This window comes from Somniosus microcephalus, unplaced genomic scaffold (genome assembly GCF_052327205.1).
Source record: "Somniosus microcephalus isolate GS21.2 unplaced genomic scaffold, FLI_Smic_1.0 unresolved_chr3, whole genome shotgun sequence".
In the NCBI taxonomy this organism is placed as follows: domain Eukaryota; kingdom Metazoa; phylum Chordata; class Chondrichthyes; order Squaliformes; family Somniosidae; genus Somniosus; species Somniosus microcephalus.
The window spans coordinates 46,487,522-46,500,910 of NW_028225181.1; the positions used below are offsets into that span (position 1 = coordinate 46,487,522).

General features: G+C 58.7%; 1 protein-coding gene across 1 annotated transcript; it reads right to left on the bottom strand.

Moving 5' to 3' along the window:
- Positions 1-9,113: 9,113 nt before the first annotated feature.
- On the bottom strand, positions 9,114-9,906 carry LOC147091402 (non-homologous end joining factor IFFO1-like). The gene has a single exon (XM_085976588.1). The coding sequence runs from the start codon at positions 9,879-9,881 to the stop codon at positions 9,114-9,116; it is 768 nt and encodes a 255-aa protein (XP_085832714.1). The 5' UTR covers positions 9,882-9,906.
- Positions 9,907-13,389: the final 3,483 nt, after the last annotated feature.

Sequence of the window (13,389 nt, forward strand, 5' to 3'; positions counted from 1 at the left end):
CATTACCCCTCGAACCCCCGTACAGTGAACGCCAGCCTCTCGAACCCCCCATTACCCCTCGAACCCCCCGTACAGTGACCGCCAGCCCCTCGAATCCCCCATTACCCCTCGAACCCCCGTACAGTGACCGCCAGCCTCTTGAACCGCCCATTACCCCTTGAACCCCCCGTAGTGACCACCAGCCCCTTGAACCTCCCATTACCACTCGAACACCCCGTACAGTGACCGCCAGCCCCTCGAACCCCCCATTACCCCTCGAACCCCGTACAGTGACGCCAGCCCCTCAAACCCCCCATTACCCCTCGAACCCCCCGTACAGTGACCGCCAGCCCCTCGAACCCCCCCATTACCCCCTCGAACCCCCCGTACAGTGACCGCCAGCTCCTCGAACCCCCCCGTACACTGACCGCCAGCCTCAAACCCCCCCATTACCCTCGAACACCCCGTACAGTGACCACCAGCCCCTCGAACCTCCCATTACCCCTCGAACACCCCGTACACTGACCGCCAGCCCCTCGAACCTCCCATTACCCCTCGAACACCCCGTACACTGACCGCCAACCCCTCGAACCTCCCATTACCCCTCGAACACCCCTGTACAGTGACCGCGAACACCCCTGTACAGTGACCGCCAGCCCCTCGAACCTCCCATTACCCCTCGAACACCCCGTAGTGACCGCCAGCCCCTCGAACACCCCGTACAGTGACCGCCAGCCCCTCGAACCCCCCATTACCCCTCGAACCGCCTGTACAGTGACCGCCAGCCCCTCGAACACCCCGTACAGTGACCACCAGCCCCTCGAACCCCCCATTACCCCTCAAACCCCCCGTACAGTGACCGCCAGCCCCTCGAACCCCCCATTACCCCTCGAACCCCCCGTACAGTGACCGCCAGCCCCTCGAACATCCCATTACACCTCGAACCCCCCGTACAGTGACCGCCAGCCCCTCGAACATCCCATTACACCTCGAACCCCACGTACAGTGACCGCCAGCCCCTCGAACCCCCATTACACCTCAAACCCACCCGTACAGTGACCATAAGCCCCTTGACCCCCCATTACCCCTCGAACACCCCGTACTGTGACCGTAAGCCCCTCGAACCCCCGGTACAGTGACCACCAGCCCGTCGAACCTCCCATTACCACTCGAACACCCCGTACAGTGACCGCCAGCCCCTCGAACCCCCCATTACCCCTCGAACACCCCGTACCGTGACCGTCAGCCCCTCGAACCCCCCATTACCCCTCGAACCGCCCCATTACCCCTCAAACCCTCCCCGTACAGTGACCGCCAGCCTCTCGAACCCACCATTACCCCTCGAACACCCCGTACAGTGACCGCCAGCCCCTCGAACCTCCCATTACCCCTCGAACACCCCACACAGTGACCGCCAGCCCGTCTAACCCCCCATTACCCCTCAAACTCCCACTGTACAGTGACCGTCAGCCCCTCGATCCCCCCATTACCCGTCTATCCACCCCGTACAGTGACCGCCAGCCCCTCGAACCCCCCATTACCCCTCGAACCCCCCGTACAGTGACCACCAGCCCCTCGAACCCCCCATTACCCCTCAAACCCACCCATAGAGACCGCCAGCCCCTTGAACCTCCCATTACCCCTCGAACCCCCGTACAGTGAACGACAGCCTCTCGAACCCCCCATTACCCCTCGAACCCCCCGTACAGTGACCGCCAGCCCCTCGAATCCCCCATTACCCCTCGAACCCCCGTACAGTGACCGCCAGCCTCTTGAACCGCCCATTACCCCTCGAACCCCCTGTAGTGACCACCAGCCCCTCGAACCTCCCATTACCCCTCGAACCCCCGTACACTGACCGCGAGCCCCTCGAACCCCCCATAACCCCTCGAACCCCCCGTACAGTGACCGCCAGCCCCTCAAACCTCCCATTACACCTCGAACCCCACGTACAGTGACCGCCAGCCCCTCGAACCTCCCATTGCACCTCGAACACCCCGTACAGTGACCGCCAGCCCCTCGAACCCCCCATTACCCCTCGAACACACCGTAGTGACCGCCAGCCGCTCGAACCCCCCATTACCCCTCAAACACCCCGTACAGTGACCGCCAGCCCCTCGAAACCCCCATTACCCCTCGAACACCCTGTACAGTGAGCACCAGCCCCTCGCACCCATTACCCCTCGAACACCCCGTACAGTGACCGCCAACCCCTCGAACCTCCCATTACCCCTCGAACACCCCGTACACTGACCGCCAGCCCCTCGAACCTCCCATTACCCCTCGAACACCCCGTACACTGACCGCCAACCCCTCGAACCTCCCATTACCCCTCGAACACCCCTGTACAGTGACCGCCAGCCCCTCGAACCTCCCATTACCGCTCGAACACCCCGTACAGTGACCGCCAGCCCCTCGAACCCCCCATTACCCCTCGAACCCCCTGTACAGTGACCGCCAGCCCCTCGAACACCCCGTACAGTGACCACCAGCCCCTCGAACCCCCCATTACCCCTCGAACCCCCCGTACAGTGACCGCCAGCCCCTCGAACCCCCCGTACAGTGGCCGCCAGCCCCTCGAACATCCCATTACACCTCGAACCCCCCGTACAGTGACCGCCAGCCCCTCGAACATCCCATTACACCTCGAACCCCACGTACAGTGACCGCCAGCCCCTCGAACCCCCATTACACCTCAAACCCACCCGTACAGTGACCATAAGCCCCTTGACCCCCATTACCCCTCGAACACCCCGTACTGTGACCGTAAGCCCCTCGAACCCCCGGTACAGTGACCACCAGCCCGTCGAACCTCCCATTACCACTCGAACACCCCGTACAGTGACCGCCAGCCACTCGAACCCCCCATTACCCCTCGAACCACCCGTACACTGACCGCCAACCCCTCGAACCTCCCATTACCCCTTGAACACCCCAGTGACCACCAGCCCCTCGAACCCCCCATTACCCCTCGAACACCCCGTACCGTGACCGTCAGCCCCTCGAGCCCCACATTACCCCTCGAACCGCCCATTATCCCTCGAACCCCCCGGTACAGAGACCGCCAGACCCACGAACCCCCCATTACCCCTCGAACCCCCCCATTACCCCTCAAACCCTCCCCGTACAGTGACTGCCAGCCCCTCGAACCCACCATTACCCCTCGAACACCCCGTACAGTGACCGCCAGCCCCTCGAACCTCCCATTACCCCTCGAACACCCCATACAGTGACCGCCAGCCCGTCTAACCCCCCATTACCCCTCAAACCCACCCATAGAGACCGTCAGCCCCTCGAACCCCACATTACCCCTCGAACCCCCCATTACCCCTCGAACCCCCCGTACAGTGACCGCCAGCCCCTCGAATCCCCCATTACCCCTCGAACCCCGGTACAGTGACCGCCAGCCTCTTGAACCGCCCATTACCCCTCGAACCCCCTGTACAGTGACCACCAGCCCCTCGAACCCACCATAACCCCTCGAACCCCCGTACAGTGACCGCCAGCCTCTTGAACCGCCCATTACCCCTCGAACCCCCTGTACAGTGACCACCAGCCCCTCGAACCCACCATAACCCCTCGAACCCCCCGTACAGTGACCGCCAGCCCCTCAAACCTCCCATTACACCTCGAACCCCACGTACAGTGACCGCCAGCCCCTCGAACCTCCCATTGCACCTCGAACCCCACGTAGTGACCGCCAGCCCCTCGAATCCCCCATTACACCTCGAACACCCCGTACAGTGACCGCCAGCCCCTCGAACCCCCCATTACCTCTCGAACACCCCGTAGTGAACGCCAGCCACTCCAACCCCCCATTACCCCTCGAACACACCGTACAGTGACCGCCAGCCCCTCGAACCCCCCATTACCTCTCGAACACCCCGTAGTGAACGCCAGCCACTCCAACCCCCCATTACCCCTCGAACACCCCGTACAGTGACCGCCAGCCCCTCGAAACCCCCATTACCCCTCGAACACCCTGTACAGTGAGCACCAGCCCCTCGCACCCATTACCCCTCGAACACCCCGTACAGTGACCGCCAACCCCTCGAACCTCCCATTACCCCTCGAACACCCCGTACACTGACCGCCAGCCCCTCGAACCTCCCATTACCCCTCGAACACCCCGTACACTGACCGCCAGCCCCTCGAACCCCCCATTATCGCTCGAACACCCCGTACAGTGACCGCCAGCCCCTCGAACCCCCCATTACCCCTCGAACCCCCTGTACAGTGACCGCCAGCCCCTCGAACACCCCGTACAGTGACCACCAGCCCCTCGAACCCCCCATTACCCCTCGAACCCCCCGTACAGTGACCACCAGCCCCTCGAACATCCCATTACACCTCGAACCCCACGTACAGTGACCGCCAGCCCCTCGAACCCCCATTACCCCTTGAACACCCCGTACCGTGACCGTCAGCCCCTCGAACCCCCATTACCCCTCAAACCCCCCATTATCCCTCGAACCCCCCGGTACAGAGACCGCCAGCCCCACGAACCCCCCATTACCCCTCGAACCCCATTACCCTCAAACCCTCCCCGTACAGTGACCGCCAGCCCCTCGAACCCACCATTACCCCTCGAACACCCCGTACAGTGACCGCCAGCCCCTCGAACCTCCCATTACCCCTCGAACACCCCGTACAGTGACCGCCAGCCCGTCTAACCCCCCATTACCCCTCAAACTCCCACTGTACAGTGACCGTCAGCCCCTCGATCCCCCCATTACCCGTCTATCCACCCCGTACAGTGACCGCCAGCCCTTCGAACCCCCATTACCCCTCGAACCCCCCGTACAGTGACCGCCAGCCCCTCGAACACCCCGTGCACTAACCGCCAGCCCCTCGAACCCCCCATTACCCCTCGAACCCCCCGTACAGTGACCACCAGCCCCTCGAACCCCCCATTACCCCTCAAACCCCCCGTACAGTGACCGCCAGCCCCTCGAATCCCCCATTACCCCTCGAACCCCCGTACAGTGACCGCCAGCCTCTTGAACCGCCCATTACCCCTCGAACCCCCTGTACAGTGACCACCAGCCCCTCGAACCTCCCATTACCCCTCGAACCCCCGTACACTGACCGCGAGCCCCTCGAACCCCCCGTACAGTGACCGCCAGCCCCTCGAACCTCCCATTACCCCTCGAACCCCCGTACAGTGACCGCCAGCCCCTCAAACCCCCCATTACCCCTCGAACCCCCCGTACAGTGACCGCCAGCCCCTCGAACCCCCCATTACCCCTCGAACCACCCGTACAGTGACCGCCAGCTCCTCGAACCCCCCCGTACACTGACCGCCAGCCTCGAACCCCCCATTACCCCTCGAACACCCCGTACAGTGACCACCAGCCCCTCGAACCCCCCATTTCCCCTCGAACACCCCGTACAGTGACCGCCAACCCCTCGAACCTCCCATTACCCCTCGAACACCCCTGTACAGTGACCGCCAACCCCTCGAACCTCCCATTACCCCTCGAACACCCCGTACAGTGACCGCCAGCCCCTCGAACCCCCCATTACCCCTCGAACACCCCGTACAGTGACCGCCAGCCCCTCGAACCCCCCATTACCCCTCGAACCCCCTGTACAGTGACCGCCAGCCCCTCGAACACCCCGTACAGTGACCACCAGCCCCTCGAACCCCCCATTACCCCTCAAACCCCCCGTACAGTGACCGCCAGCCCCTCGAACCCCCCATTACCCCTCGAACCCCCCGTACAGTGACCGCCAGCCCCTCGAACATCCCATTACACCTCGAACCCCCCGTACAGTGACCGCCAGCCCCTCGAACATCCCATTACACCTCGAACCCCACGTACAGTGACCGCCAGCCCCTCGAACCCCCATTACACCTCAAACCCACCCGTACAGTGACCATAAGCCCCTTGACCCCCCATTACCCTCGAACACCCCGTACTGTGACCGTAAGCCCCTCGAACCCCCGGTACAGTGACCACCAGCCCGTCGAACCTCCCATTACCACTCGAACACCCCGTACAGTGACCGCCAGCCCCTCGAACCCCCCATTACCCCTCGAACACCCCGTACCGTGACCGTCAGCCCCTCGAACCCCCCATTACCCCTCAAACCGCCCCATTACCCCTCAAACCCTCCCCGTAGTGACCGCCAGCCCCTCGAACCCACCATTACCCCTCGAACACCCCGTACAGTGACCGCCAGCCCCTCGAACCTCCCATTACCCCTCGAACACCCCATACAGTGACCGCCAGCCCGTCTAACCCCCCATAACCCCTCAAACTCCCACTGTACAGTGACCGTCAGCCCCTCGATCCCCCCATTACCCGTCTATCCACCCCGTACAGTGACCGCCAGCCCCTCGAACCCCCCATTACCCCTCGAACCCCCCGTAGTGACCACCAGCCCCTCGAACCCCCCATTACCCCTCAAACCCACCCATAGAGACCGCCAGCCCCTTGAACCTCCCATTACCCCTCGAACCCCCGTACAGTGAACGCCAGCCTCTCGAACCCCCCATTACCCCTCGAACCCCCGTACAGTGACCGCCAGCCCCTCGAATCCCCCATTACCCCTCGAACCCCCCGTACAGTGACCGCCAGCCTCTTGAACCGCCCATTACCCCTTGAACCCCCCGTAGTGACCACCAGCCCCTTGAACCTCCCATTACCACTCGAACACCCCGTACAGTGACCGCCAGCCCCTCGAACCCCCCATTACCCCTCGAACCCCCGTACAGTGACCGCCAGCCCCTCAAACCCCCCATTACCCCTCGAACCCCCCGTACAGTGACCGCCAGCCCCTCGAACCCCCCATTACCCCCTCGAACCCCCCGTACAGTGACCACCAGCCCCTCGAACCTCCCATTACCCCTCGAACACCCCGTACACTGACCGCCAGCCCCTCAAACCTCCCATTACCCCTCGAACACCCCGTACACTGACCGCCAACCCCTCGAACCTCCCATTACCCCTCGAACACCGCTGTACAGTGACCGCCAGCCCCTCGAACCTCCCATTACCCCTCGAACACCCCGTACAGTGACCGCCAGCCCCTCGAACACCCCGTACAGTGACCGCCAGCCCCTCGAACCCCCCATTACCCCTCGAACCGCCTGTACAGTGACCGCCAGCCCCTCGAACACCCCGTACAGTGACCACCAGCCCCTCGAACCCCCCATTACCCCTCAAACCCCCCGTACAGTGACCGCCAGCCCCTCGAACCCCCCATTACCCCTCGAACCCCCCGTACAGTGACCGCCAGCCCCTCGAACATCCCATTACACCTCGAACCCCCCGTACAGTGACCGCCAGCCCCTCGAACATCCCATTACACCTCGAACCCCACGTACAGTGACCGCCAGCCCCTCGAACCCCCATTACACCTCAAACCCACCCGTACAGTGACCATAAGCCCCTTGACCCCCCATTACCCCTCGAACACCCCGTACTGTGACCGTAAGCCCCTCGAACCCCCGGTACAGTGACCACCAGCCCGTCGAACCTCCCATTACCACTCGAACACCCCGTACAGTGACCGCCAGCCCCTCGAACCCCCCATTACCCCTCGAACACCCCGTACCGTGACCGTCAGCCCCTCGAACCCCCCATTACCCCTCGAACCGCCCCATTACCCCTCAAACCCTCCCCGTACAGTGACCGCCAGCCCCTCGAACCCCCCATTACCCCTCGAACCCCCTGTACAGTGACCGCCAGCCCCTCGAACACCCCGTACAGTGACCACCAGCCCCTCGAACCCCCCATTACCCCTCGAACCCCCCGTACAGTGACCACCAGCCCCTCGAACATCCCATTACACCTCGAACCCCACGTACAGTGACCGCCAGCCCCTCGAACCCCCATTACACCTCAAACCCACCCGTACAGTGACCATAAGCCCCTTGACCCGCCATTACCCCTTGAACACCCCACAGTGACCACCAGCCCCTCGAACCCCCCATTACCCCTCGAACACCCCGTACCGTGACCGTCAGCCCCTCGAACCCCCCATTACCCCTCAAACCCCCCATTATCCCTCGAACCCCCCGGTACAGAGACCGCCAGCCCCACGAACCCCCCATTACCCCTCGAACCCCATTACCCCTCAAACCCTCCCCGTACAGTGACCGCCAGCCCCTCGAACCCACCATTACCCCTCGAACACCCCGTACAGTGACCGCCAGCCCCTCGAACCTCCCATTACCCCTCGAACACCCCGTACAGTGACCGCCAGCCCGTCTAACCCCCCATTACCCCTCAAACTCCCACTGTACAGTGACCGTCAGCCCCTCGATCCCCCCATTACCCGTCTATCCACCCCGTACAGTGACCGCCAGCCCTTCGAACCCCCCATTACCCCTCGAACCCCCCGTACAGTGACCGCCAGCCCCTCGAACACCCCGTGCACTAACCGCCAGCCCCTCGAACCCCCCATTACCCCTCGAACCCCCCGTACAGTGACCGCCAGCCCCTCGAATCCCCCATTACCCCTCGAACCCCCGTACAGTGACCGCCAGCCTCTTGAACCGCCCATTACCCCTCGAACCCCCTGTACAGTGACCACCAGCCCCTCGAACCTCCCATTACCCCTCGAACCCCCGTACACTGACCGCGAGCCCCTCGAACCCCCCGTACAGTGACCGCCAGCCCCTCGAACCTCCCATTACACCTCGAACCCCACGTACAGTGACCGCCAGCCCCTCGAACCTCCCATTGCACCTCGAACCCCACGTAGTGACCGCCAGCCCCTCGAACCCCCCATTACCCCTCGAACACCCCGTACAGTGACCGCCAGCCTCTCGAACCCCCCATTACACCTCGAAAACCCCGTAGTGACCGCCAGCCCCTCGAACCCCCCATTACCTCTCGAACACCCCGTAGTGAACGCCAGCCCCTCCAACCCCCCCATTACCCCTCGAACACACCGTAGTGACCGCCAGCCCCTCGAACCCCCCATTACCCCTCGAACACCCCGTACAGTGACCGCCAGCCCCTCGAAACCATCATTACCCCTCGAACACCCTGTACAGTGACCACCAGCCCCTCGAACACCCCCATTACCCCTCGAACACCCCGTACAGTGACCGCCAGCCCCTCGAACCCATTACCCCTCGAACACCCCGTACAGTGACCGCCAGCCCCTTGAACCCCCCATTACCCCTCGAACACCCCGTACACTGACCGGCAGCCCGTCGAACCCCCCATTACCCCTCGAACACCCCCACCCTGCCCTACATACCTGTGCTTCAGCTCGTCCCGCTCCCGCTTCACCTTGGCCAGTACGTTGTAGAGGGCCCGGATTTCGGGGGTGATGGTGTCGATCTGCACGCCCACCCCGCTCTCCTCCGCCGCCGCCCCAGCCCGCCGCCGCCACTGTCCCCGCATCCCCCAGCTCTCGCCCTGGCCCGGCGGCGGGGCGGACGGCAACGCCTCGGGACCGGGGATGGGGGGACCGAGCCCGGCGCCGCGGGGCTGGCTGTAACTCCAGAGCCCGGGGTAGTAGGTGGAGGTGGAGGAGGAGGAGCAGCCCAGGCTCGGGGCCTGGGGCCTGGCGGAGGAGCAGCCCAGGGAGGGGCTCCAGGCCAGGCCCGAGGCTTGGGGCGGGCCCAGGGGCAGGGGGCAGCCGGTCTGCACGGCCTGGTGGCGGGTGGAGGGGCCGGGCGAGGCCCCAGGCCCGGCCTCCAGCAGCTGCTTCTCCAGCAGCCGGTTGCGGCGCTCCAGCTCGTGCACCTTGGCCAGGAAGCAGCGGAAGCGCAGGTTGAGGGTCTTGAGGACGCTGATGTTGGTGCCCAGGTGGTTGCGGAGGGCCATGCTGGGCCCAGGCCCCGGGCCCAGCCCCAGCGGGTCGCCCAGGCACGACTCCGGGGACAGCGGCTCGGCCGCCGGCAGCAATAGCAGGTTCGGCCCGAACAGCGAGTTCATGGTATCTGGAGGTGGAGGAGGAGGAGATCCCAGACAGAGAGAGGGGGAGGGTTCAGGGGGGAGGGGCTGAGGGAGAGAGAGAGTGAGAGAGAGTGAGAGTGAGAGAGACAGAGAGAGTGAGAGAGAGGATATATCTGTTTATACACTGTATGAATAGATCTGCGTTTATGTGTTCAACCATAAATGTTTTTCGATGCTTTGGCAACATAAGATGTACCTTGTCATGCCAATAAAGCGATTTGAATTGAATTGAGAGAGAGACAGAGTGAGAGAGAGACAGAGAGAGTGAGAGAGAGACAGAGCGAGTGAGAGAGAGAGTGAGAGAGACAGAGAGAGTGAGAGTGAGACAGAGTGAGAGAGTGAGAGACAGTGAGAGTGAGACAGAGAGAGAGAGTGAGAGAGACAGAGAGAGTGAGAGAGAGAGTGAGAGAGACAGAGAGAGTGAGAGTGAGACAGAGAGAGAGAGTGAGAGAGACAGAGAGAGTGAGAGAGAGAGGGAGACAGAGTGAGAGAGAGTGAGAGAGAGACAGTGAGAGAGAGAGAGACAGAGTGAGAGAGAGAGAGAGTGAGAGAGGACACCCCAGCCTATGTAATCCACAACACCAACAGGGAGATCGACACGAGATGTACTGCCCTCCCCAACGACCACCTAGCCCATCACCCAAACATCAACACAAGGGACCTCTATGACGGAATACATCTACTCAAACAGCGGATGTGGATCTTCGCAAAAAACCTCATAAACACTGCCAAAAGACGCACCCCTCCCACCCCCTCTACCATTGGGAGCCCTAACCCAAACAGGACCACCACTGTCCCCCACCCCCCTATACAAAACCAGCAACAGAACCGTGCTATTGTACCTGACCCCAGACCCCCCTCTAGACCACAGACTGTAGACCAAGAACTGAGAAAGATCATGACGATGATAAGCACCCTGATGGAAAGCCGGAGAAGAATGTACTAAATTATTATTATTGTTATTTTATTATTACTATTATTAGATAGCAGTATGTGCATGCCTTATGGAATTTATACTAAATCGTCATTTAGCATTATATAAACTAGTGTTTTCACACCCGTCCCACAAAATAGGTCCATTTTATTTCGTTTTTTTGAACTATATAGATGCGTTCTTTCCACATAAGCTGCTGGAATATCCAGGGTCTCCGCTCCTCAACTTTTGGGATGAAGAGTACAGACCCTGAATTCCTAAAATCTATAAAAGACATTGATATAATTGTGTTAACAGAAACATGGTGTCAAAAGGACGTGCCCACCCACTGTCCTCCAATGTACCATGAAATCATTGTGCCCTCAGTAAAGAACACTAAGACACGCAAGGGCAGAACCTCCGGGGGAATCTTGGTGTGGTATAAAGGAGAACTGGACAAACACATCTCACCGATAAAACAGGGGAAATCACATGTATGGCTAAAATTAGATAAAAATATAGGAATAGCAAAAAAAGATGTCTACTTATGTGCAATCTACATACCTCCAATAGATTCGCCATATTTTGAAGAGGAGTTATTTGATACTCTCCACATGGAAATCAGCCATTTCCAGGCCCAAGGAAATGTGCTACTATGTGGGGACCTAAATGCAAGGACCGGATGTGAACCTGACTTCATAGACCCACAGGGCAACAACCATGTGTTTGGCCAGACCCCTTTATATGTCACACCAGCCATCGCAAATCGGAACAACCTTGACTGTGAAATAAATAAAAGCGGTAGGGAGGTAGTGCAACTCTGCCGAGCCTTAGGCCTGTACATAGTTAACAGTAGGTTCAGAGGGGACTCCTTAGGGAGACTCACATATTCCTCAACTCTTGGGTCTAGTGTGGTGGATTATACAATCAATGACCTGGACCCCTGCGATATCAACGCATTCACTGTCAGGCAGCAATCCCCCCTCTCAGACCATAACCAAATAAATGTGTACCTTAAACTTTCTGCCCAAACTACAGACACAAAAAAGGAACCCAGTAAGCTCCATAAAATAAACCAGACATACAAATGGGCCCCAGACAGTGGAGATAAATTCATCACAGCACTAAATTCACCTGATCTCACAAGTAAAATATCAAAATTTAAAGAAAATCTATATGAGATCACCAGAGATGGTGTAAACATGGCCATAGATGATACAAATATGATCTTCCATGAGGCAGCTGTAGAAGCCGACCTTGTGAAACAGAAGAGGAAACGTTACAAAAGACAAAAAAATGAGAAATGGTTTGATCACGAATGCAAAAATGCCAGAAAAGACCTGAGAAAAATATCAAACCAAAAGCATCGCCAACCAAACAATCCAGACCTACGTATTAGATACAATGAGACCCTCAAAAGATATAAACACACCATTAGGAACAAAACACAAAATTATACCCACAAAAGACTCGAAGAAATTGAAAACTCCATTAATCAAAATCAATTCTGGGATATGTGGAATAACCTGAGTACAACACAATTGCAAGCATTACCAATCCAAGATGGCGACATCTGGAGAACACATTTTGAAAACCTCTACAAAGACATCCCAATAAACGAAACAAACCCAAGTCAACATCATGTCACAGAAAAACTCCACACATTAGAAGCAACAATTAAAGACAACCAAAACCCTCTAGACTCCCCAATCACTTGGAAAGAACTGGCCACAAAAACAAAATCTCTCCACCTAAAGAAAGCCTGTGGTCCAGACAACATCAAAAATGAAATGCTCAAGTTCAGCAATATGGAGATGCAGGGTGCTGTACTCAAGTTATTCAACATCATATTACGTTCAGGCTGTTTTCCCGATATCTGGTGCCAAGGACTCATCTCTTCCATATATAAAAGTGGAAACAAATCAGACCCAAATAACTACCGTGGCATCTGTGTCAACAGTTGTCTAGGGAAGTTATTCTGCAGTATTCTAAATAGTAGATTGCTGGATTTTCTTAACAAACATAATATCCTTAGAAAAAATCAAATAGGCTTTCTTCCAAAACACCGCACCACCGACCATATCTATACCCTTCACACTCTCATTGAAAAACATATACACCAAACAAAAAATGGGAAAATATTCGCTTGTTTCATTGACTTCAAGAAAGCTTTTGACTCTATCTGGCACGAAGGGCTCTATTACAAACTTCTTCAGTGTGGAATAGGGGGCAAAGTCTATGACCTTATTAAATCAATGTATCTGAAAAATAAATGCGGTGTCAAAATTGGAGACAAACGCACCGGTTTCTTCACCCAGAGAAGAGGCGTCCGGCAGGGCTGCAATTTGAGCCTGACCCTGTTCAACATATACATAAATGAGTTAGCAGGCATGCTGGAGCAAAGCGAGTCACCGGGTCTCTGTCTCCTAGATGGGGAAGTGAGGTCCCTGTTCTATGCGGACGACCTGGTTCTGCTGTCTCCCACAGAACAAGGATTACAGCAACAATTAGACCTACTCGACAAATACTGCCAAAATTGGGCCCTCAGTAAATCTAAAGAAAACCAACATCATG